Raw genomic sequence first — 26025 nt, 5'->3', positions numbered from 1 at the left:
TATCCTTAGTTGAAATCCAATAAATTTCAGCACATGCGATCGTCGTGCACAGCAACGGCACCTTTGCATACGGCAGACGGCGGCTCAGCGCAATGACAACAGCAATGAGGTTCGTCGCCTTGCGCCTTGTCCGCGCCCTGTACCGCCGGGGACCGGGGTTTTTTGAATTCTTAATAATTCCTCACCGCACAAATGATGGACGGCTTTAGCGTTGCCAGTCGCCGGGCGCGTGTGTGTGTGCATGCGTTCAAGGTGCGCCTAAATCAGAGTAAGACAATTTTGAAGAAAAGTCCTTGTAGGGTTTCCAGAAGGCCAGTTTACGGTTTCCAATCCGTAAAAAAAACAAAAAAACAAACGGCCCACGGGACAAGTCAAATTTCCTGTGAGCGTTTCCGAAGGAGGATTAGTATCTTGGTCCCCCCGCCCCTCCCACCCCCCTTGGTGGTGGACACACACGTCCACAAATCACAACCGTGCCACAACGGCCGGGGCTGCGAGTACCGCGGGTTATTACACTGCGCGAAGGGTGTTAAACACCGCAATAAGACGGAAAATGAGCGTAGGCTTTGTGGCTCTGATGAACGTTACGAAATCCACTAATTGAAAAGCCGGTATTGATTTTTCTTCGGTCGAAGGATATGGAGGTGGCTTTATTATTTTTTTTTTTTTTTTGTTTTGGTATTCCTCTCCCGGATGTGCTCGTTGCTCGTCAAATAGGTCAATAATGGTGGTGGAAGCGCTTTGAAGGAGTGTTTCCGTTAAGGCATTTAGAAAGACGCTGAACGCTTTTTAAAGCCAGGAGGTATCAGGGTAGCTAAAGCAACCAAAAAAATAAAGTATATTACAATTCGTTATGACCAACAATTACAGCACTCGCCTCGTTTCTCGGCTCGTGTCCCGTACGAATACTGGCGGGGAGCGGGTGACCAAATAATTCATAGCACCCGGAGCCGCCGAGGAACGCCGAGGAAATTAACATAAATCGGGGCCGAGTGAGTGAAGAGGTCCGAAAAATTGAATACAGTTTCCAATCAATCGGGACCGCGGTGCAATAGGGGTGCATTATTAGCTTTGCTGCTGTGTGCTGCCTGTAAAGCAAGCGAATGTGTGTGTGTGATCGGCATAATCCCCGAATCGGCACAGGGATGCGATAGGACGGGAAAAATTAAAACCATTGCTTCTTTGCTCGCGATCCCTTCGGAAACTGCTGTCGCCACTGACCGGTATGCATATGTGTGCAGCAGCAGGCCATTCATCCATCGGTTGTCGTCTTTCGGTACGCTCTCATTATTCGATATGACACGCGTCCCTAATGGCTGTGTGTGTGTGTGCCGATCGGTTTGAGGCTGCTGCTGCTGTTGTGCCCGCCGGGGGTTGTGCTGCCTTGTGATCCGCAAACCAGCAATCAGCAGCAGCAGCAGCGAGCGGTAGCGGTGCAACGGTGCAGCGCAAATCCCGTCCCTTCCCTCCGTTTTAGGACCACCGTCCCACTGGCCCACATTCGAGTTCGGGGCCTAGGTTTTAATGGGATTTTTCGATTTTTTCACCCAAAAATCGCGTTTTTCTTTTTCACACAAGGGACGAGGGGGGAAGAAAAAATGGGCGAAAAGAAGGGAGACAGAGACGACGAACCCCGACCGATTGTGCAGCATGGATGCGTTTCGTTACTGTGTTGCTGTTTTTTTCTTTGTTGTTGTTGTTGCTTTCTTTCTCTTCTTTTTTGCCCAAAAATTAGCGTCAACGGGGATGCTGGCCAGCCGCGGGGAAAGGGGCAGGGAAAAAGCTTTGTGCGTTTGGTTGAGTGTTAGTATTTTTTGGATTTCAATTTGCTGCTTTTTCACCGAAATTCGTCAGTATCCGTCGGGATAGCGTGTGAGACAGAAGGTGCAGAGGTGCGAAAATGCGCCGTCACATTTAGAGATACAGAGCGATACAGAGTGTCGAAGATATTCGTACTTTTGCGTGTCGTGAGATTCGTACGGTACCGATTGGAAAACTACAGCAAAAGGAAAGATTTAACAGAAGAAACAGAAATGTAAGTGTAAAGAAGGGCTGATGATGATGAGGTGAATTGTGTGTTTGTTTTACGGGGCAGAAACGATTAAGCAAAACTAACTGTTTCCTTGTATAGAAAAACTGGTATTAATGCGTGGAAATGTGTACTTGAAAGTGGCTCTGTGTACTTGTAATCTTACTCTTAAGAGTGTGTGTTGTGCTTGAGATAGTCTCCAAACAGCTTTCAAGTTTTCAATCAAAACTTTACATTGAAAGGAGAAAAACAACTAAATTTGAATGGATGGAGATCGGTCCCCCCCACTGTGTATGTTTGTAGAACGATTTGTGAAGGAAGCAGTTTGGCTTTATGCTTGCTTCCGTTTTATGAGTATAGTTTGATAGTTTTATCTGCAGCCTTTTTGCCTCTCGTTATTTTCATGTTTTCCCCAGTGGTTTGCCACTGCGAAGCAAACAAGCTAGCAGAGGAAAACAACCGTTTTAAAAAAATAAATAAAATTCATACGCCGACAGCAACAACGGACTCCCGCCGACTCCCCGTTTTTGATATCGACACAACACAACTTTTGTAGCTCGTAAATATGGAAGATGGAAACTCCCATTTCTCATTCGGCAATCGTGATAGAATCCAGACTTTGCACTCTTTTTTTGGTTGTCTTTATCTGTTCACTGAAAAATTCGTTCCTTTCACCCACATCCCTTCCCACTCTCCTACTGCTGCATGGTCTTGTTCGTCTTGTCTTGCAATGCGTCTGACAAATATGTAGATTGCAAACAAATCGCCTCCCGTTTTACTGTCCTTTTTTCTCGATGGCTTTGGTCCTCCGTGTCTGGTGCGGGTCTTGGTCCCAGTTGGAAAAAATGAACCCAAACGTGGGAGTCAAACGGATGGGATGCGACGGGAAGGTGCCATAAGATGTGATGTGAGCCGAGAAGCAACGCCAGCCAGCCAGCTTTATGGTGGTGCACTGTTTTTAAAATGAGGAAATGTTTGTGAATGTTTTTTTCTTCTTTGCATTGTTTCAAAACCAGAGCACAAAACACGAACCCGCTTGTGCTTGCAGCAGAAGGGCATTCGTCGACGGCAAATACAAGGAGCAAGAAGAAAAATGGCCCCAGACAGACACACGCGGGATGGAATATGCCTGTTTTATATTCCTTTTGTTGGGAAGTTTTATATCACTTTGTAAAACTGTTTTTCTTTAGATATCAGGAGGATCGTTTTTTTCTTTCTTTCTTGTTGTGCTTGATGTCCGTCCCGTTTTGCGATTCGGTTCAGTTAAGTTTTCGGTGATGCGTGCGTGGGGTTGGTGTTTTTTCTTTGTCGATATTATTGAATATTCTATTGCTACTTTGCCGGCGGAGGAAAGGCACTCGCGACAAACTGGCGCCAACCGTAGTGGACCGACAAGGTTTTAGCGGTGCTTCGGAAGCGCGGAAGAGATTAATTTATGCAAGAAACAATCACTACGTCACGAGCTTCAAATTATAAACCAAAGCCAGTGGTTTGAATGCAACAGGAGAGCAACAGTTTAATGATTAATTTTGCATCTGGTAGTTGGGAAGGGCCGCAGCCTCAGCAAATCAAGCGACAAACCCCTTGTTTGCCATCTACCTATCCCATGCACCTTGAGCGGAAAGCGGACACAACACCACCACCCGTCACATCACATTGCTTTACACTGTGCACTGTTTGCTTTGTAAGCAGCGCCGAACAAATGGTTTGGGTACGGGTGCGGGTTTGGGATTTTAAATTCGCTATCCCTTATTTACGGGTGTTTTCCTTTGTCACGGTCTTGCACTCTCCCTCCGCTCGAGGCTGACCGTCCAAACCCGCGCCCGTCGGGAAAGGTTCATTCAAAAACCATTCAGTCACTTCATTGCTTGTTTCGGTACAATCGGCACAGCAGTCGGCGACCATTAAGGGATCGTGTTGTGACTCAGCATGGCGATACCGCAAAACACTCTCTCTCCTCTCTGCTGCTGCTGCTGTAAAGTGGCGGAGTAAAGTTGTGTTTGATTTTTCACCCGTGTGTGTGTGTGTGTGTTGTAGATGTCGCAGATGTTCCTTGTTGAACGTTTATTATTCTTGTCGGTGTCCCAGAGGCCCTTGCGATATGGCGCCCTTCGAATGGTTGCAGCGGACGCAACAGAAGGCGTAAAGAGTTGAGCGACAGTTTAAACCTTTTTTTTATTAAAATGTAGAATTTTAGAATATATTCAAAACTGAGCTTCTAGCTTGTACATTCATACAGCAAGGCCACGGGTCATTATAACTCTACCCTCCGGCCGGTATGTCCTTCTCTTGACGATTTAGCCATTAATCGTCACCCACCACCTATCCACCCCCAATGGGCTGCGCAATAGTGAAAACAAAATTTAACTAATGACGGTAATGACACACACCATTACCGGGGGCCACCTTTCGCCCCCGGACAGCTATGATGGAGTACTTTCAAGCTAGCTGTTAGTGAGCTTATGTGTGTGCGTGTGTGTGTGCATATGGTAATGCTACATTTTAAATATGTACGATAACGAACCCTATCAGGCAGCGAGGGAGGGGTCTACCGAGAGAAAGAGAGAAAAGAAACTTTCGACAATTATATATTAATCGGTGGTGTGTCCACTGGCGGGGGTGGTGGCTGTGTTTTCTTTTTTTTTTTTTTTTGGGAGGGAGGGTACGCATCCACGACTTCCGAGTGCCCTTCGAGGACGATTCATAAAACACGAACGCGGGTGGGTCGATTTTTTTCCGAAATGGCTGTGGCTTTATGCTTTTCTAATTTCAACACTCGACATGTTTTCGTTATTTCACGGTGCTCCTTTTCCTTCTTCATACCCTGCTACACACACACGCTCCCTGTCAGAAGGGTGACTAATAGTTTGCCGGCGACGCCCTAACACCGCGTTGATGTTTCTTGCGGGGGGACACTGCCCAACCTGGCCTGCCATGCCATTACCGGGCCCCGGCCGGGCCAAAGCGCAACTTTCAAACCGAACGCACTTTTTAGCACCACACACAACACCTCACTCCTGATTACAGCAAACTTTATCTGGCCACGCGGGACAAACGGCAGAGTGCCCGGGCAAGCAGGCAGGTGTAAAAAAGGGCAGAAAAAACAAACCCCCAACGCCAGCCAGTTGGTCCTGGTTATGGTTGCGCTTCACTATCAGCCGTTAGAGCCGAAATAAAATCGAAAAATATGTTTATCTATCCCGCTCCGCGCGCCTTTTGCCTTTCTATCCGCGCCGCACAAGCGACGAACCCTTTTTCCGTTTCACCGTTTGAGTTGTTAGGTGGTAGGGGCCATCGGGGTCGAAAGCAGGGGGAGAAAAACACATTTATTTTGGCACCTTCTGGGGCGTTATGGTTGCCGGAACAGACGGTGGTGGTTGGCTGATCGATCGATTCGTGAGGTGTGGTTGTATTGCGAAGCCGCTGCACACTACTCTGCACAGCTCCAAAACGGGAACAGATGTCGCCAAATGATGTGTGTTTCTGTTCCTGCCCCCGCCCAATAGATAGTTAATGAACCTGTTTTTAATATTCAAACAAACATTTCAATTTCTGTTTTTAATGCAAACCTCTAAAATATCTCTAAATCGTTGCTTTCTTTCCATTCCGTCCCCCCCGTAACAGTGATCAACAAGCGCGCGATGGCTGCCTCAGTCTACGCCACGCCGCCGCCGGAACTGAGCGGCGAGGAAGCGGTGCTGAGCGATGCCTCGAACTCATCGCAAACCAACAGCTCCCACAGCTCCACGCTGAAAGCGTCCAAGCGTACGCTCTCGTCCTCGTTTCTGAACGCGGCCACAACGCAAAGCAGCACGCTGACCACCACCTCCCAGCTCAGCTCCGACTCGCTGCCCGATCTGTCCAAGAAGCGCCGCAAGCAGTCGATGCCGATCCGGTTCTCCTCCAACGGTGCGGCCATCGAGGTGCCACCGGCGGCCGACACGACGATAGTCGATGTGGACGAACGGTCCGCCGACGAAGCGCGGCCCGCTCCGGAAGAGGAGCAGCAGCAGCAGCAGCATCGAGCAACGGGGGAAGCGAACGGGTCGCCGAATCCCGCCAGCCCGGCAATGGAAACCGGCGACGACGAGGAGGAAGCCGCCCTGCTCGAGGAGCAGCAGAACAACTTCCAGAAGATATTCCTCTCGAACCTGAGTCAATTACAGCAGAAGCACCTGCAGCTGCAGCAGCAACATCAGCGGCAGAACAGCGAAGGGTTTCTCGGGCTGGCCAGTGCCGGTGCAACGCTGCCGGAGAGCTTCCTCACCTCCAAGCTGAACAGTTTCATCGCGCTGAGCGGCGTGCGGGCAGCGGCGGATCGTGAATCGAGCTCGCTGGCGCGAAGTGAGGACGAGGAGCACGACGATGGCGCGGAAGAGCGGGCCCAATCGCTTGCCGAAGAAGAACCGAGAAGCCGTGAGCAGTCGCCTGTTGGAAAAAGCGCCACTGCCAGTGAGGATGATGGGCAGAGGCGCCAGGACGGTGAGCGCGAAGGCGGTAATGGCCATCCATCAGCACACGCGCAACCGAGGCACGATTCACCGACGGCCGACGATGGGGAGGGAAAACGGCAACCGGAACAGCACGCAACGGCAGCAAGCCCACCGAAGATCTCGCTCAAGAAGGAGCTGCTGATGGACCCGGAATGGGACGGGGAAATTCGGAGCAGTCTGCCGAAGGCGGACGACTGGATCTCGATAGCGGGGCTGTCCTTTCCGTTCCCACCGGAGGCGGCCGCCGCCCTGTCCGCCTCGGGCTATCTGCCGCAGCTGCCCCTGCTGGGCGTGCCGTCTGTTTCGGCGTTCGGGCCGGCCGGCGAGGGCAGCGGGGCCGGGCGCGGACCGGGCGTACCGCCGCTGCGCATCTTCAACCCGGAAGCTTACTGCGACCTGTGCAACAAGGAGTTCTGCAACAAGTACTTCCTGAAAACGCACAAGGCGAACAAGCACGGCATCTACGAGCCGGCCGCGAGCAACGGCAGCGCGGACGCGAGCAGCTCCGCCCTGTCCGCCATGAGCAACCCGTTCAATCCGATTCACCAGCTGTCGCAGGTGTTCCAGCTGCAGCAACACGCGGGCCCGATGGCGGGCGAACCGATGGAGAAGCAGCTGCCGGCGCTGGCGCTTGAGACGGAACGTATGGCGCCCCAGTCAATGCTGCAGGGGGGACATGCCCAAGCCCTGGCTGCTGGCCAACAGCAGCAGCAGCAGCAGCAACAGCAGCAGAGTCAGCAAAGTGCGGGCAAACCGATGCCACCGCTGCCGGCCCGCTCGGCTCACTCGCCAAAGGTCGCCGGAGGAACGCCCAACCCAATACAGCCCACCGTGTTTTGTGACATTTGTTTCAAAAAGTTCAGCAGCCTCAGTGCCATGCGCAAACATCGCAGCAAGGCGCACGAGCTGTCGAGCAGCAGTAATCATCAGCTGCAACAGCAGCAGCAGCAGCAGCAGCAGCTTCATCAGCAACAACAGCTACAGCAGCAGCTTCAGCATCATCTGCAGCAACAATACCACCAGCAGCTGCAAAACCAACAGCAACAGCAACAGGCCGCCAAACACGCCAGCTCTCGGCCGGACGCGCCAGACGCGGGCGGTGTCGACTCCGCCACGAGCATCACGCCCGGTGCGCTGCAGCTTCCCGATGGGTTCCGCGAGGACTACACGATCGAGCAGGAGGACGCCACGTTCACGCCGCAGCCCCGCAAGCTGTCGCCCCATTCGATGCAGGCCGCCAAGGAGGCGAACTTCTCCGCGGACAAGCTGCGCCGTCTTGGCGTGGTCAACCCGGAAGCGTTCTGCGAAATCTGCTGCAAGGAGTACTGCAACAAGTACTTCCTGCGCACCCACAAGCTGAAGCGCCACGGCATCCTGCCCACGCCGGACGAGCTGAAGGACGAGGCGCGCCAACCGTGGGCCCCGTTCCTGCAGACCAGCCCGCTGAACCTGATCATGGGCGGCACGGCGGCGGATGTGGTCGGGGCGCAGATGGCGCTGCAGGCCGCGTCCCCTTCCTCACTGCGGAAGCTGATGGCGGCTGGTGGCGGTGAGCTGACCGGGGCGGGCAATGGCAGCAGCAGCAGCGGCTCGATCGCGATCGAAGGTGCCAAGGGGGTGGAGATTAAGCGCGAGCAGTCCCCGTCGGCGAAGCTGGACAATGGCGGCGGTGAGTCGGACGATCAGCAGCAGTCGCAGGACGACGCACCGGGCAACGGGAGCGGTGCCGAGGGGGCCAAGGACGGCAGCGACGAGGATGCGGAGGCGATCAGCGTCGATCTGCAGAAGCTGCAGTCCATGATCATGCAGCTGAACGATCTGAACAGCATGCAGCAGCAGCAGCAGCGGAAGGTGGGCTGCGGCGTGTGCGGCAAGGAGCTGGCCAACCAGTACCTGCTGCACGCCCACATGATTCAGGAGCACGGGGCGCTCGCGCTGGACAACAACAACGGCCCGAAAGGGTCGCGCGTGCCCACGCCGAACGCCGACGCGCTCGAGACGTGCAAGCAGTGCGACAAGGAGTTCGCGAACGTGTACATGCTGAAGCAGCACCTGGTGGAGGTGCACGGCGGCGGGCTGCCGGGTATGGCGAGTCCGAAGCGCGAGGGTTTCGTCACGCCGGAGCGTCCAACGACGGGACCGCTGGCGGGTGGTGCTGGAAGCGGTGGTTCGACCGGTGGCAACGTCCCGATGCCACCGGGCGCTCCCGTGTACGCCGACCGCAAGCCCAGCTTCTCGATGACGCCCACCAGCAGCTACTGCGAGATCTGCAACAAGGAGCTGTGCAACAAGTACTTCATGAAGACGCACATGCAGCGCATGCACGGCATCGAGATCGAGAACGGGGCCCAGATCGGGGGCGTCGTGTGCAACATCTGCAACAAGGAGCTGTGCAGCAAGTACTTCCTGCGCGTGCACAAGCACAACACGCACGGCATCGTGGAGGAGGGCGCACCGCTGCCGCAGCCGCGCCAGAACGGTGCGGCCGCGCTGGCCAGCGAACTGGGCGCGGAGTCAACCGATGCCGGGTTCGCCGGCGGGCCGGCCGACCTGAAGCCGGGCGAGGTTAGCGACCTGAGCAACCGGTACTACTCGCACTTTACCGAGGTGTGCCCGCTGTGCAGCCGGCGCTTCCGCAGTGCCAAGTGGCTGCGGGCGCATCTGCTCAGCGACCACGGCAAGGTGGGCGTGGAGAAGCTGAAGGAGCTGGAGCAGAAGCTCGGCGCCCAGAACGGGGGCGCGTTGATGGGGAATGGGCCGGGTAGCGCCGGCAGTGGCAATAGCCGCAGCAAATCGAACAGCCCGTCGCTGAAGGTACCGAACGGGGCGGCGGCGGCGGCAAACAGCGATGGCGGCAAGTATGGGCCAAAGTCGCCGTTCGGTGGACTGAGCCCGGCCGAGGCCGCCAAGTTCCTGCCGAAGGGGGCCGGCAGCATTCCTGCACTGTTCGGGCCGGACCAGCAACAGCCAGGCTCGCCGATGGGCGGCCTGAAGGGGTACCAGTGTTCGTACTGCTCGTTCGCGACGCCACTGCTGCCGCTGCTGTTCATCCACGAACGGTCGCACTCCAGCTTGAGCATCGTACAGCAGCAGCTTCTTCAGCAGCAGCAGCAACAGCAGCAGCAGCACCATCAACAGCAAGAGGAAGCGCAAGCGGTGGCGGCAGCGGCTGCGGCGGCGGCGGCTGCAGCGGCCGCTGCCCTCGGAGCAGCACCGTTCGCACCGCTGCTCAAGTCCGAATCGGCCGTCTCGCTGGCGAAGGACCAGCCGACCAGCCAGCTCATGCCCGGCACCTCGTCCGAGACGCCCTCGTCGACGCCGGCCTCCACCCCGATACCCTCGCTGTCGCAGGAAGCGCTCAACCTACACCAGCAGCCGGCCCGACGCTCCCAAATCCCCGAGCGGGCCGGATCGCCCCGCCCCGAGCCGGACGCACCGCCGAAGCCAGCGTCGCCCAAGCCCGCCTCCTCGCCGTCGGCGCGCGGTGAGCCGGCCGCGATGCTCTCCGAGGTGGCCAACCTGACCCAGCGCCCGGCCGTGTACGCGCTGCCCCAGCAGAGCGGCCCGCTCATGATGCAGTCGTTCCTGATCGAGGAGTCGGCAGCAGGTGCCGGCGGGGGCCCCCGGTCGCCCCGGGATGCCGCCGACAAGGCGGACGGGTCGTCGCCGCTCGCCCCGGATCACAGGTTCGTACCAGCCGTTGTTTTCCTACCCGTTAAAGAGCGTATCCTCTCGCCGATGACAATATCGTTCAATCTGAGCCCGGCCTAAACCGGGCCGGGAGTGGGAACCGGGTGTGAACGCCCGGACCGTTCCCTTCCTCTCTAGTCTCTAGTCATCCAAATTACCCGACCGGCTGAACCGAGTGCTGACCGGGCAAAATCAACCTTGTATCGCAAAGAAAATCCGCAAATACGTACGTAAAACTTATCCTTTCGAAGAAGAAAACAAAAATCCAAATCCACGACCTAGATCTATCGCAAGAAGAAGAAGAAGAAGAAAGTATAATAATATGTGAAGCTAGTGAATGTAAAACCCCTAACCTTTAAAGTAGACCTAATAGCCAGGAGCGAAAGCATAAGTTCTTGGTTTGCCGACAGCAAACCAAGCATAATGCTATGGCCTGTCTGTTTCGACGCTGTCAGACACTTGTAGAGAAATTCACACAAGACAGAAGGGCTTTAATCGTAATCGTTGCAACAAGTATCACCATCCAAAACGCGTTTGGATGCAAAACTAAGGCCATACACACGCAGCAAAACTAAGCAAAACTTCCTTCATATGTGTAGTGCGTGCCGGCATTGGTGGTAAAGGTGTCACCTTACATGCAGGATTGAAGCGCAAGACTGAACCAAAGAGAGAGTTACCTATAAAAAAAACGCTAACAAACACAAACAAACCCAGCAAGGTCATTATAAAGTCTCTGTGCCATGTCCCCGCTGTCACACTGTGTGGAAGGATGATTGTTTTAACCGAATCAGTAAACTGTCAAGCTTTTTATCAAATTGCTCCCACACAGCCCAAGCAAAGCGAAGTAGCGACCGAAAAAAAGCGATCGAAACAAAAAAAAAACAATGAATGTTTGTCTCGACTAATCTTTCAAATGATATGGCAAATTAATCAAAATAACAACAAAATAGCTATAGAGCGTGTAATGCATCTGCCCGTGGGTAAGAGGCGGATGAAAATAAGCGTGGGTCCACGGGTGCGCCTGTGTGCTGGAGATTCATTTAGCGGCGTGGCAGGAAGGCAGCAGAGAAGGCTAACTTCTTCGTGATGTTCTAACAAAGTTCCTATTATGAGTAAAACTGAAACAAACTGACAACTGAACTTGTTGTATCTCTTCGGGTATGATAGATTTTTTTAGAGAAAAAGTCTTACGTGTCGTTGAAAGAAGGATAGAGACGGCAGAACCTAAATTGTGCTTTGCGGCCATTTTTGCGTGATAGAAGATGCGCAAATAAATCCGCAAACATAAACAGACGCAAAAAAAACGAACAAACTCGATAAGTGTGTTAGCGCTAAAATATCATTTTTTGTGAACGCCATAATAGGGATTGTTGATAATTTATGCAACCGATTGTACCATTGAGCGCAGAGAAGAAGTGTTTGTTTGAAATGGTTTAAAAGCGCTGCATCGTTTCTGATTGTTTGCATCTTTAGGTTATGTGTAGTGTAGTGAAACAGGAACGTAACAAACAAACAAAAATCCAGACATAATGTATATTGGGACACAGACAAACGCAAATCAGGGATGATGATGTATAGGAGAATCATTCCAAAACATGAATTACCATTTACTCAGGGTATTCGATGGTACAACCGATGGCAGACCGGAAGAGAGTGCAACAAATATTAGGCTAAACGTAACTGCGAGCTACCTAGGGCAAGGGCGTGTGGTGGCACGCAACTATTCAGGGATGATAACAGGTAGTGCACCTACCACTTAGAACGTAGACAAAGTACACGTCGCCGCAAAGCGCAGAAATACTTATCCAAACTCACACCAAACACCGAAAGTTACCAGAAGGCGCCGTAGATCCTGTAAGTACAAGAGATTCTATTTAAACGAAGATAACAAAAATAAACCCCGCAAAGCAAAGCAACACAAAGTACAGTGGGTAACAGGGCCGGGAGATACGGGGTAAGCTCCCCGTTGGCCACAACAACACTTCCTCCTTCAGTACGTAATATGTCGTCGTAGTATGTTGAGCGAACCAAACATTCAAATCATTGCTAGTCAAAACCGAAACCAAAGGGCGATTAGATCATTAAACAAAATCTACCATTTATAGCATATACTTATACATATACATATACATACATTATTATATATATATATATATCCTAGCGTAATTACCTAAACACCCCTAAAACAAAGAAAACTTAAGCTGTTAGTGTTAGTATGCTGTCTCTTTTTCCTCAGCTGTTTTAACGCAATCCTTTTACCACCCAGCAACCCACAACAGAGTAGTTACCAAAGAGGCTCGTTAGACATTTGTTGCAACCAAACTCTCGGGGCAGCAGAGCTAGTTTAAGTTAGTGATCGCTTTTAAGTTTAAGCGATCTTCTCGTCTCGTGTTTGACATCATGGAGTAGTCGAGCAGCCCGTAGTACAGCCAGTACGCAGTAGAAATAGGCCATTTGCAAGATCCTTAGGATAACAACCTTGGTGTAAATAATTTGTACGCTTACTTTTTTGACGTCTTTCCGTTCGGTGTCACGGTGTGTCCCTTTCCCGATTCGGTCATATGCAGACGGGGGTGTGGCTACCCCCAATTGGTTCTGGCAGAGCTCTTCTGGTTTTAGTGTCCTGTTTCCGGTAGCAGTAATTGCTGTTCCATCTGTCGATCAGTCCCGCTTAGCAGTTTAGTAGTTTAGTACAAACGAACCAGAAGACAGTTCCCTTCTCCTCATTGGAGGTCCCAATCCCAGCGATGCGTTAAGATGCGTTAAGACAAAAAACCCCCGCAAATCTACGCAACGGGCAAAAGCGATCCAGGATTCTCGAGCAGTTGCTCAGGTTTAGCGGGAGAAAAACCCCGTCGTTTGCACTTCAGTGTATCGGACGGTTGGTCGCGGAAATTCGCAAAGCGATTCTGCACAATTGTTGATCCACTGCTTTGGCACCTTTTGTGGCGAAGCGGCAGGATATCAGGCGGGTGCGTAGCAGGCTCTCCAACACGTTGGTTTCCTTCGAAACAAGACATAAGGAGTTGAAAGATAGGAAAGACTTTCTTGTGAGAATCTTCAGGGTTGGTACCAAGCAAGACAGAGAGCAAAAGAAAGAGCGTAAATGTGAGAAATAGCAAAACAAGGACTATGGATGCGTAACATATGATGATAATAGCACGTTTTCTGCAATTGCTATAAAACAAAACAAAAAAAAACAACAATGGAACTGTACAATGCTGTGTGCCTTTTTTTAGCAATTGCAGACAAACGGATCAATAAGAAAGCGTACCCAGGCTCGAAAGCGGAATAAAAGAAACGAAACAATATACAGAAGGAAGTGAGAGTAACACTGCAAACAAATGACGTAAGCAAAGCACGGGCTACAGGAGCGCGATATGTGTGCGGTAGGGACGTTCGGAAGCTGGATTGTTTGAGTAATTAAGAATTAATTAGTAATATTTCATATATTTGTAATATATAATTTCGGGTGATATATGAAGTGTTTGTAATTAATTGTGACCGGGAAGACTAGACACCACGGGAAGACAAATGACACGGGCAAGAAACACAAAAGCGACCGGGTCGTAACAGCAAAGGGCAAAACAATAATTGATAATAATGCAACTAGAACATGCTAAAGACCAGTGTGTATGCTTTGTAAGACCGAGCAATCGGCTGGTTATGAATGCTGCAGGAGAGAACTACTTAGAGAAACAGCAGAAGCAGCGAAGGATGTTACATAGAGTACTGTATCAAACACATGCCATAGTTGGTATCACACCTTTTCACTATCTAACTTCGACGACAGACACACACACACAGACAGAGCCCAGTATTAGGCAGATGTTAGGACGAAACTACACCAAAGATCAAATCTGGCGCCTGATCGAATATCATCAACTATACATCGCGACTGCCAATACCTCAACAAGAGACTGAACTTCCAGCAGATAATCACACGATCGTAATGATGTTCCGTTCGTCCACGTTACGCTATCTTCTATCAATTGCTGGTTTCTTCTGAAATTTATTCGAAAACTTTCGTTGTCATGCGTTGAAACGTAAACGCGAGGGAGGATCAATTATTTTGAATGCCATATTTAGATGACATAGAACACACCATTAGCTCCTTATTTAACACCCTTATTTAACAATGACTGAATGCGTGTTGAATGTTTTGTCCGTCGTTTTCCACCTTAGACATCCACAAGTCAACCTGAGTCGCTAAGAGATAGCGAAACCTGGAGTCCCGGCCCTTGGGGTGTTTTACATACTCCGATTTAATTAAATCATTCGTAACGGCACATAATCGCTTGCTTCATGGTTCTTTTAACGCTGTCGACAAGGATGTGTTTGTCTAGCTCACAGCTCAACAGCGTAGAATCTAGATCGCCTAGATCTAGAAGTCTGTTTCGGGTTCTAAGGCGATACAAGACACAAACACTGCGAAAGAAACCCCAAATAAAATTCACCCAGAACACACACACACACCACAGGATTCTTGAGTCAGTGAAGTTTCCCTTCTCAACGGTGGCATGGTAGAACGATTGTGGCATCCGATTCGTTATGGCGCGATAGCATTTTGCATCGAAATGAAGTGATTATTAGGCGCCGCTTCAGACCTTGCTTCGCTGTCTTTGAAAGCGTGTGCCGTTGAAGTTCGTTCGTTCGCTCCGTTTCACGATGGAAATTGTTGGCGCGATAAGGTTTAGATGTTTTACAGTCGGTTTGAGAGTTAAAGTTTGAGGAGAACCAACAATCTTATCGCGATTTTGAATGTGTTATTTTATGAATTGAAATAGCCGTGGTTGTCGGTAGAGATGAGATTTGTAAATCGGAAAAATTTGAACAAACTGGCGCCATGTTCGCGAGTCCTTCGGGATGACACCACCCATCTTCCCGGCGCGTGTTTTATGTCCCACACCGAGTGTGCACAATTTTGATGAACGACCCATTGGTGGTTTTTATAGTAAAAAAAAAGTTTCGTTTTTCGTTCGATGTGACCAGCAACACATGGAGCTGTACCGAGCCACGGCCAAAACTTGCTGGACAGTTTGGTGGCGATTGTTATTACACTCACACCAGTATCTCACCCTCTCTGTGGCAGCAACTGCGAAAGGAGTGTATTTTTTGTGGTTACAAAACAAACAAACAATTCTTATCAAAATATAAAATCCCCTCTCGCGCGCTCTCTCTCTCTATCTCTTTCTCGGTGGCTATTATGATAAGCCGTCGTTAGTATTTTGTTCGCTTCCTGCGCTGGCATAGTCCTGGTGTGGCCACGGGACGGGTGGTGGCCTAGGGAAAATAAATTATTTATCGATTTTATTTTTTGTTTCACGCGCGTACGCCTGCCATTTCCTTTCCTCGGCGGCCTCAAGCGTTCATTATGCTATCTCGAAGTCATTATCGAAGCTGAAGTTTTTATTTCGATTTTTCCCATAATATCTACCGAAAGTGCCAGTGCCCGGAAAAGCAAAAAAAAAAAATAACAGTAAAAACTAATGGTATGGCAGAGGAGGTTTGAGGGTGTGAGAAAGAGAAAGAGACATGCGACAAACGGCTAAAACCGATCCAATATCTGTCGAAGTCGAAGACTGATACCATTTCGGCGGTAACGTCAACATCCAACGCTGGGTCGTCGTGGCCCGGGGAGCCGGAACGCGCTGGGACACATATAAATCCGTCCGGTTTTTGTCGTGCACCCTTCCACACACTACTACTACTCCCACAAACTGGTCAGTCTGGGGTGGATTAATGGCGAGCCCCTTCGAACTTCTGTGCGGATGGGTTCTGTAAAACTGGTCAATCCATTTCCTACTTTGTGGCGGGGAGAGGGTGGATTGGTGGCGAACCAGTAAGGATCATATAAATTTGATTAAATTTATGTATGTGCGCAGTTAATGACCACCGAACGGTTCATTGGGTTGGTGTTTTTTTGTTGGGATGCCACCATCTCCGTCCGTCTCGGGCCCTTTACTGCTGCACGATTGAGCGGTTATGTGTTATTTTACGCCTCTTCAGGCTCGAGGGCTCACTGTTTGGGAAGCAGAAGGTTTTTGTTTTGTTGTTTTCGAATGTGACCGAAGATGCGTCTGCGTGTGTGAGTTGGAGTGTTATTTTAGTCTTATTGTTTGATGTGTCCACTTCAATTTTTATCGACCAAAGGCAGAGGGAGCGCATTTGACGCCACGCCAGAAATCTTGCGCTCTGCGCTTTTTTTTGCGCCAATTTATCACGCTGGACACCATTTTTGCCACTCACACACACATGTGTCTGTATCGCTAGTTTGTCGTAAAAAAAATCAATAACGCCGGAAAACGAAATGCATCATAAACTGTCGCAGCTTTGTGGTGATAAATTACATTTTTTTACACACAAATATGTTTCAACCCACGGGCCGCTTTTAAAGCGCGGCAGGGAAACTGCACGCAACCTTTCCCCCACTCCCAAACACGAACCTGCAGAGATGGGCTCGAATTTCGATTTCTCTCTAGTTTAATTGTTCCATACTGAACGTTTATTGCTGCTTGGCATAAAAATCGGACCCTACTCGCCACAGGATACCGAGCAACGGGCATCGCAAGGGCATGCCAATCCCAAAAATTTAACCGAAAATATTCAAAATCTGGCACAATTAATGGCTCCTGCCACTATGTAATGCTTTATTCCATTCAGAGGAAAACTTTTTTTTCTTCTACTTTTCCTCTCAATGCACAATTCCGATCGCGTGCTCGTTCCGCGATATGTTACATACTGTTTTGAAAATAATAATGGTTTTTGGTTGCGCTGCACAAGGGGGACCCCATGCTTTGCATTCGAAGGAAAACCGATCGCCACCACGGCATTGTCCCTTCCATCAATGTTAACAAACGTTTCCCTTCGAAACCATTTGGGTGAACCGAGGAGAGAAGGGGACTGCAGAAGGTTCGTATCTCTTCCCGAAGGTCCTAAAAACTATTGAACAACGACGGTTGAACCAATTTGCAGCCTCCGCGTGTTTGTCTGTGTACGGGACACGTTCGTCGCTTGGTGTTTTTGGGAGATTTTTCGTCCTTTTTTGCGTCGTTGTTCGGATATTCATGATTCATTGCTCTTTGTAGTGTGTGTGTGTGTGTGTGTGTGTGTGTGTGTGTATGTGTGCATAGATTTGTATTTCTTCTTTTGCATTCTCCGACTTCAATTTTACTGAACTAGATTCAAATTCACACACTGACAATTGTATGAGTTTTCTGATTTCTCCCTTCTTGAAGGGAACGGTCGTTTCCACCGTAACCAAATTAACAGCATAAATTATAATTATTCCATGCTGCTGCTGATGCTGCTGCTGCAGGACACATGCACCAGCGAAAAGCCGATTGTATCGATGAATTAACGGCCATCGGCACGGGGCAAACGGTCGGTCGGTCGGTCCGAAACACTCGTAGGAATCAAAAATTTGCATCCCATTTTATCCGGAGGGCGAGTGAGTTTTTGGTTTCCATATTTTGCAGCAGCAAGCTTGCGAAGCTAGGGTGGAATATGGTTTTTGGGTAATTCTATCGGCAGTGCATGTGCCGAATTTGTGAAACGAATGCATTTTTTCTATTGCATTCTTCAAGGGCACGTGATATTTTTACGTTGCACTATCCTGTAAAATGAACCCTCCAGCTCGGGACAAACCCGATGGCAACCGAGAGTGTTTTTTTTTGTTCGAAAATGAATTTAATTTCACAGTCCCTTTGCAAACTGATACAATGGCCAACGCCTAGATGACCCTTGTCCAGAATTGATCAGCAGTTGATAGCAAATAGCAGGCGGGCGACGAAAGTGGACGGAACAAACCAACCCGAACAGAGATAAAATAAATCAAAAAAATAACAACTTGACCACCAGGGTAGTACAAAGATTGGCTCAATTTACCGACGACTTGCCTACGACGCGCATTATTCTGCTCCGTATCTCGAGCACGGGAGCTGCCAAATGCAAAAAAAGCGCATCAACCCCACGTGTAACCGAGGCAGAACGGGTAGGCAGCAGCGATCGATACTCGATAGCCTGTCGTTTCGAAATCGTGCAACGCGAGAACAATTGTGCATAATCGGTTACGGCTGAATCCTGTAATCGATGCGCGCCGGGAACACTGAACGCAGCAAATGGCCGTACATCGCGAAATGTGGATGCTTCAACGAGATAACGTAATGGGATCGATTATTATAACAAGGAAAAAAAATAGCGAAAAAAAAACATGAACATTTGAAGGAATCGGCAAGGCGAGCCAAACGATGATTACACCAACATCACATAATACATACAAAATCCACCTTCTCAAACAGGCGAAAGAGATAGGGCAGAACTACAAACACATCGCGTAAAGAAAAAGCATAACAAAAACCTTATCCAACGGATGATGGTTGATGATTTTGTACAAAAAAAAAGAAAGAAATCGAAAAATATTGCAACCATGTAACGACAGTGCATGGTATAATGGTATGTGTAGTTAAATTGCATTTAGAACGCAGCAAATTTGGAGTTTATTCGTATGTCTCTCGTACTCTAACTATGAATTGAACGCATGCATTCACACATATATATATCTTAGAACAAATTCTCAGGCGTCCAGAACTACAACAGACATTTTCGTGTGTAAGGATACGTAAGGAAAGGGAAAGCAAACCGAAACCTAACTTACCTACTACTATGGTTGCCGGACTAATTGTGTGTACTTTAAGGAAAGAAATAAAACACAAACATTTAGTAACAAATCCACGCCCCACTGCAAACAAAACAAAACGCCCCAGCTGCAAAGAAGGAAAGCATACTTCAAATGGAACAACATTTCAGGGAGGGGAAAAACTTCTGTTTCTTGGAACGCGAAAACTGCTTATTGAGGAAATTTTGTTTTCAGCAAGTTTCGTACGCGTAACATTACATTAATATTACAACCAAAGCCAAGTGGCGATGGCACTGGATATCCTTCCCGCGGTGAAGAATTGTTTGTTGTGGACGTAAAAAGCAAAACAGTGGACAGTGTGTGTGTATGGTAAACAAACTTATATCGTAACAATTATTAGTAGCAGCAGAACAAAGCAGTGTTTTATGAGGTTAAGGTTTTCGGGGGGCTTCGTGGGCGGGTAAAGAAACAAACAAAATGCAAATTGCGTGAAACAACATTGTGCAACAGTCTCAGGAAGTATAACAAGACACAAACGCAAACTAATAGACTAACAGAGTAAGGTAAAACAATGTAAAACTATGTGTGAATTATCTCTCAACACACAAACGAACACTATTACAAACAAGTTCTCTTGAAAAAGAAGATAACATAAAAAGAAAGAAAGGAAACACAAAAATAACAATAACAATAGCAGCAGATTAGTGGAACCTATAAAACGCTGCAAACGATAAAAAAGTGGCTAATGGAATAGAAACAAAAGTGCAAGCAAAACGGAAAATCAAACCAATAGTATGTTGCGTGTATATGGTTAGACCGGACAAAGATACAAAGTAGCAAGTAACAACAAAACGTACCTTTTGAAGCAAAAACCCTAAACTTAATGCAACTCTACTGCAACCAAAACAAATGGAGCAAAAAGGTGGTGGAAAAAGCATACATTTAAAACAAAACAAAAAATGAGCGAAAAATCAAAAGAACCTTTGTACCCTTGTGCACCTGTTATTTTGTAGGTGCCACTGGTTCAGGTTCAAAAACTCCCCCCGTATCACCTTCCTACAACACACACGAAGAATAAGCAAACAGAACAAGAAAACACAAACAAAACCCGGTAAACAAATCCGTTTTGCTCTCAAATACAAAGGAAACAGAACGTGAGTTTCAAAATGCCAGTTACCAAGTTAATGTTTTTTAGTTTCTTTTTTTTGTTTTCTCACGCGGTTTTACATCGCTCTGTTATGGCAACAAATGAGTTGAAAAGTTGTTTTGTTTTGTTTCGTTTTTTTACCGTTAAGCAAAGCTGACCGCTTCAGGTGGTTATGGATGGTACACGCTTTTTACGAGTTTCCGTATATACTAATTGCAAAACACAAGTTTACAAAGCACTTCATTTACCTTCGCCCCACGCCTAGCTCAATCAAATAATCGTTAAAAGATCATATCCGCTTCTTTACGATTTTAACATCACATCAAACAGACTCACTCACTGTACGGAGGCGATGTAGGGGCGAGGCTGTACAGAGAGAGCGAGACGGATGCTGCGTTAAGGGCTGCAAGTTGAAGATTTCGACAGTCGGCGTCGGTTGTTGGTTGGTTGGGGGTCCATCCATCATGCAATTTATGGTTTGTGGATGGATTATGTTTTATAACCTATAAAATTGCACATCCTTTCTCGGCAAAAAGGAAGTGTATCCTCCTACAACGCTTGAATATGTTTTATTCAACTGCGACAATAAAAAAAAAAAGAAACAGCAAGCAGTCGTTTATCGTGCTCTCGTAATGTGGTGTGCGCCCTCAGTCCGGGTTACAGTTTACGACATTTGATGTCATGTTATTGGGTTGCAAAACTTTTAGCATCCTTGTTTGTCGCTCGCTCGCGGAGGCCACAGTGCGTGTTGGGAATTAAATGGTTTATTTTGCTTTAAACTCCTTCACTTCTTAATGCAACATAAACTCGCTGGAGTTAACGTGTCCAACGGCTTCATCTGTTTGTAATTTTTCACACGCCAAGTAAACATGCATTTGCACGTATCCGTGCTCCGGCTTGTACATTTGCAATGGACCTTCGGCCTCATTCTACTCCACCTTTCAATCAGCTATTCCTTCCAAAATGAGTCTATTTTGTGCACTCTTTCTCTTTTCACGCCCAAGTAAAGAAGGAAATGTTGGCTGCTTGATTTACTATTTGTGTTCATTTAGTTGGGATTGAATCTATATTTTCGTATCCCCCTGTTTCTCCTTTCCTTTCCCTTTTTCCTATGCTTTTGTTTCCCTCTTCTTAAGTAAACTAGACGATAGTAGAGCTAGATGGGAGTGTGGTAGGTTCGAATCGCCACTACCACCTTGTCGATTTACTTCTGGCCACACGGGCGCTGCTGTGCCGCAGATCCGTGTCCACATGTGCAACGGGCTCCTTCAGGCGCTCGTCTTACGTAAAGTGAAATTGCGAAACAACCACAAAACGTGTAGCATACATCAAAAACTCTGCCCCTTTCCTGTGATGCTCTCGCCTCTCTATTAGTTGGTCCTCCACCATCTCCACGCTCAGAATCAACAAAAGCGAATCTAGCGCATTTGTTCGGTTGAATCATACTGTTTTTTTTTGTACGTCGGTTGCTTGGTTGTTTGGTTGGACTCCACGCCGCGATGATGGCAGAGTAGTGCTACACCATATTGAGGTATATTGAAAAACATCACGAAGCAAGCAACGCACCAGCATCTTGGAAGCTTGCATAAACATTCATCAGTGCCGGATGGACGTGGTACCATCGATAGCTAACGCTGACGCACTTCCGCCGATAGTGGTGGTGGCTGGTGGTGATGGTGGCACTTTGCAAAAAAAAAAGAAGGGAAATGGTTTTCATTTTCCACCCTACTCTACGCACAGACGAAAGATGCGTTTCTCGGTGTTCTGATGCTGTGGGTATGCAGCATCAGGCCAACGTACACGTGGGCATGGTTTGCGGGCTTGTTGCCATTACCAAATCTAGGACACAGAGCCCGGTTGGACCGACTTGGTTGCGTGAAACTGCGCTTTTCTCTATGGGCTTTTTTTTGTTGCCTTTGCTGAGGTTTTGGTACAGCAAATGTGGGTTGTTCAATTTCCTGCTCCTGCACACACACACACATACAGACACACAAAGCCTCTATATGTGTGGTGAGTATTGGCATGTTTTCCTCTGGTCCTTTGCCTCTCCAGCTATCTACATATTCTATAGAAAACATGAAAATGGGCAAATGAAGAAGAAAAAAAGTTTCTTCTCTTATCGTTTGGAATATCTTACGTAGGCCAATGTGTTGCTTGTGCCAATTTTTACCTTTCCCAGCTAGCCCGGGGAGCAAAAACCATTCGAGGGTCTTGCAGTTGAATGCAGAAAGACAGCACTGGGTGAGATTGTGCTGTGGCACCGGCCAATCTGTTTTAAGGAAAGTTTTTTTTTTAATTCTTTGTAATCTGTATTTTTTAAGTTTAACGAATGCTTTTAAGAATTCCCTGATAGCAAAGATTTGTTTCACAATTTTATTGGAAACATGCATTTTGGCATTTTGTTTCCACAGATGTGCTAGATTCAATTCCTGTCTAAAGCTAGACCCAAACGATCGTTTTTTGCGTTTAGAAATAGAAAACAATTTTATTGAAAATAAGGCTTATTATAAAGCTTTACAACCTCATCTTTCTCCGTTGTATTTCCCCCTCTCGTCATCGGCAAGCAAATGTGACCACATAGGCTTTCACTCGTCGCTCGAATGCATTACGAAAAACCTTTCCCCGTAGCTCCATTTTTCCTTTGTACAAGTCAACACACTTTTCATCTTTACCGGAACGTTCCAAACATTCAATTTCTTTTACCAGATAATTTTACCTTGCACAAAAATGTGTAAAAAGGAAAAAGTGAGTAAGAACTGAGCCGAACTTTGGGGCCAAATTCGTCTTGCTCTAGACTCCTGTTCCTTTCCGACACTGCCCCGGCCGTGTGTACTAGCCCGTGAAGATTCTACTTACATTCGCAGTCGTACCAACGCAGGTCGCAGAGAAGAAGTAGCAGCAGCAGCAGCAACAGAAAAAAACGCCATTCTCATGCTGGCGATGATGATGAAAGTGAAGAAAATTTTTCCGACAACAGAAAACTTTTTTTTTCTGTTGTCCTTACCTCCTTACCTCCCTATCGCCTCTCCGTGCCGCCCGCCGCAATGCATTGCGTTTTTCATCGGTAGAGTAGATCCTATTTTTCACAACTTTCACTTGCGCCGAGAGCAGCAGCAGCGGCACAGCATACCAATTCGGAGGGTAGTTGGGAAGCAAGAGTTTTGCACCGGCAATGCTGCTTCCTTCTAGTTTTTTCCCCCCACCGCTTTTTGGGGAGGCTGAGGGGTGCTGGGGGGGGGCTAGAAACGGTGTGGTGTGTTGCGGTTGCGAGCGATTGCATGAAGAATTTGATGGCTAGAACGTGAAATGAGACCGGAGAGATAAATGGAAGGATGATTTATACCCGCCCAGGCCAGCGCCAGCCTCCCAATACCCTCCCTCTCTCTTCCGGAATGCCAGTTGACGGAATGGTGAAGAAAAAAAAACAGCCATGCAAAGACACGCTCTCTCTCTCTCTCGGTGTATGTGTGTGTATGCTCGGAGAAAGAAAAACCTCACAGTTTGCTCCCCACCCCGGCTTTTGGGAGGCAGGTTTTGTCTATCGTTGTGCGTCTTGCGATGGTGGCAAGGATGGGGCTTATTTAGAAAATACATCTTACCTCCTCGCCGGGTAGTGTGGTACACACCCACCTCCCTTCAGTAAAGTCCCCGGGTGCTCGCATTGGGAAAACAGAACAAAAAAAGAAAACAGAACACACGCAGCAACAAACACAAAACGTTACTTCGCGAAGCAGGTGACGGTTTGGATTTTTGCGTTTTTTTTTTGGTTTGTGTTCGTTTGCTTTTCTTACTTTTATTTGAACTTCTTGGTTCGTTATCACACAGGCAGTAGTTGGGGGAAGAAAATTAAGCATGGTACAACAGCAGTAGCAGCAACACACAAAAAACACACACACACACACCGGAATGCTTGCGCGCGGATGCATTGGAAGGGCAGCAGCGCACGGAACGTCGTGGAGGAGCGAGAGCATGGTTGATATATCTCAATTTTTATGCTGTAGTTTGTGGCTGTGACGAAAGACTGCGACGACGAACGATAGGATGGCTGGTGTGTGGCGTATTTGTGGTTCGATGGTGTGGTGTTGTGGAATGCCTTTTTTCTTGTTGTTGTCTAAGTTTTTGTTTTGTTTTTGTTGCTCCTTATGCTCATCAGTTGACGCCTGTTGGGTTCCAATGTGCTATGGGAGAGCTTCTTTTTATCCCTTCTAGCTTTACTCTATCGCCTACCAATTTTTTCCCATTGCAATCGTTGAGTGATGGAAAACGGTGTTACGCGATGGGACGAGAATGTAAAAAAACGAAGCAAAAAAACAAACCCACAAACAAACAGCAGCACCACAACAACAAAACTTTCGCCTTTTGCTGATGATAAATGAAGGATGAAGAATGTCCTAGTGGTGGTGATGGTGGTGATGGTGGTGGTGTTGGTTGTGCTCCCTGGCCCTGGCGATCGTTTGGAAAATTCCAAATTTATGGAAAACGAAAGGCGACGCCCGGGAAATGGCGCTGTTTGTTCGCACCTTTCACCGGTGAATTTCAATTTTTTTAAGCACATTTTGGTGTGTCGGTTTGCATCCCTACCATCAGCATCGCAAGAGAGATTACCGTGTTGTGATGGTGTAATATCGTTGTTGTTTTTTTTGCTTTTCATTCCTTGGAAAGCCTGGGGAAAGCCAAAAAAAGAAGGTAAAGTAAAAAATTTTAATTAAACTTTACAAAATCCATCCAACAAAGCCTTCGGTGTGCCGGTGCTGGTGTGTCTGTGTTTTTTTCTTTTTGCGTTCGCTTTCCACCCCCCGTTTGCGCAACTTTCATTTTTGGTAAATGTCATCCAAAGCGACGACGTCGTTGCGGCGGCTTCTTATCAGGCGGACGAGGAGGTGTAGCGCAAGTTTGACTTATGTGTGGTTCACGCAAAAGGCAAGGGAGGTAAAAAATGCGAGCTGGAGCTGGAAAGTGTTTTGAACAAATTGAACACAGTTGCGTTGAATGGAAGGAGATTTTGCCATTTTAAATGAGATTGAGCAAAATGAATAATTTATCAAAGTTTTGCTGCATTCGTCACGCCGGGGCCGGGTGTCGGTTCCTTTTCCGAGCTGCTGCTGCTGCTGCTGCTGCAATCGTGCAGGCTCTGACAGGATCGTCTGTGTTTGGGGTGTTCTTTTTTCTTCCTTTTTTTCATCTCGGCCGGTAGGACCGGAATGTTTAGAGTGAACGAAAAATTTATTCCAATTTTGAGCGATGGCTAAATTATGCATAACTACTTCATCGCTCGGCGCCCTCCGGTGGCGCAAATAGTTGGTACGGGGCCTTTGGTTGGATGGTCCGGGCTTATGGGTCTACCCCCAAAATCCATCACTACACGGTGCAGAAGATGATCAGTGTGTGTGTGTGTCCCTTCCCTTTTAACTAGATTGAGGTTGAAGAAATATGAGCACGCTCCCCACCGAACATGGTTAAGGTTCTGGGGTGGGAAGGTTGTTTTTGTGTAGATTTTCAAAAATTTTCAATTTGCATTATGGATTCCGAGGCAGAATGGCTGGAATGTATAATGCATCTAATTTGATCTGCCTTCATTATTACAAACGATCGATTGTATTGCTGAAGCTGAGGTATAAGCAGCGGGGATTCGTCTTCTACGCTCTATTCCGCCTTTGTCTAACAAGATTCTCTACAGGAAAATGCCAACGCATACGTATAAAAGCGAACCTCAATACGCATTTGACCATTTCCAATACGATTTTGGCCAAAGTATACTTCATACATTCTCTGTAGGATATCTGCTTAGGAAAGCATAATCCGGTCCACCCTCGTTGGCAAAGCTGGTTGTGTTTTTATTGATAGTTCTAATTGCTTGTCAATAAGCAACGAATTTCCATAGTTTTCGAATCGTCTCCATCCATGGTTCGACAGTTTCGGGAACCACCGAAAGGACAGTTTCTGCGTGCCTGCGTGTGCGAGTACGTTGGATGAAGCACCGCTCCTTTCGGTCTCCGCGCCGCGTCTCCCTTATTGATCGGCAATCGGT

General features: G+C 48.1%; 1 protein-coding gene across 2 annotated transcripts in view; it reads left to right on the top strand.

Annotated features, from left to right (window-relative positions):
- The window catches only part of LOC120949913 (uncharacterized), a 56263-nt gene extending 30443 nt beyond the window's left edge, over window positions 1–25820 (top strand). For both annotated transcript variants that reach the window (XM_040367508.2, XM_049611126.1), the window contains exon 3: window positions 5654–25820. In XM_040367508.2, the coding sequence (XP_040223442.2) occupies window positions 5671–10293 (4623 nt within the window). In that variant the 5' untranslated portion in view covers window positions 5654–5670 and the 3' untranslated portion in view covers window positions 10294–25820. The remainder of the gene's footprint in view (window positions 1–5653) is intronic.
- Window positions 25821–26025: the final 205 nt, after the last annotated feature.

The sequence above is a fragment of the Anopheles coluzzii genome, chromosome 2 (assembly GCF_943734685.1).
Source record: "Anopheles coluzzii chromosome 2, AcolN3, whole genome shotgun sequence".
Classification (NCBI taxonomy): domain Eukaryota; kingdom Metazoa; phylum Arthropoda; class Insecta; order Diptera; family Culicidae; genus Anopheles; species Anopheles coluzzii.
The sequence above is the reverse complement of the archived record's forward strand: the minus strand, read 5'-3'. Positions and strand labels throughout refer to the sequence as shown.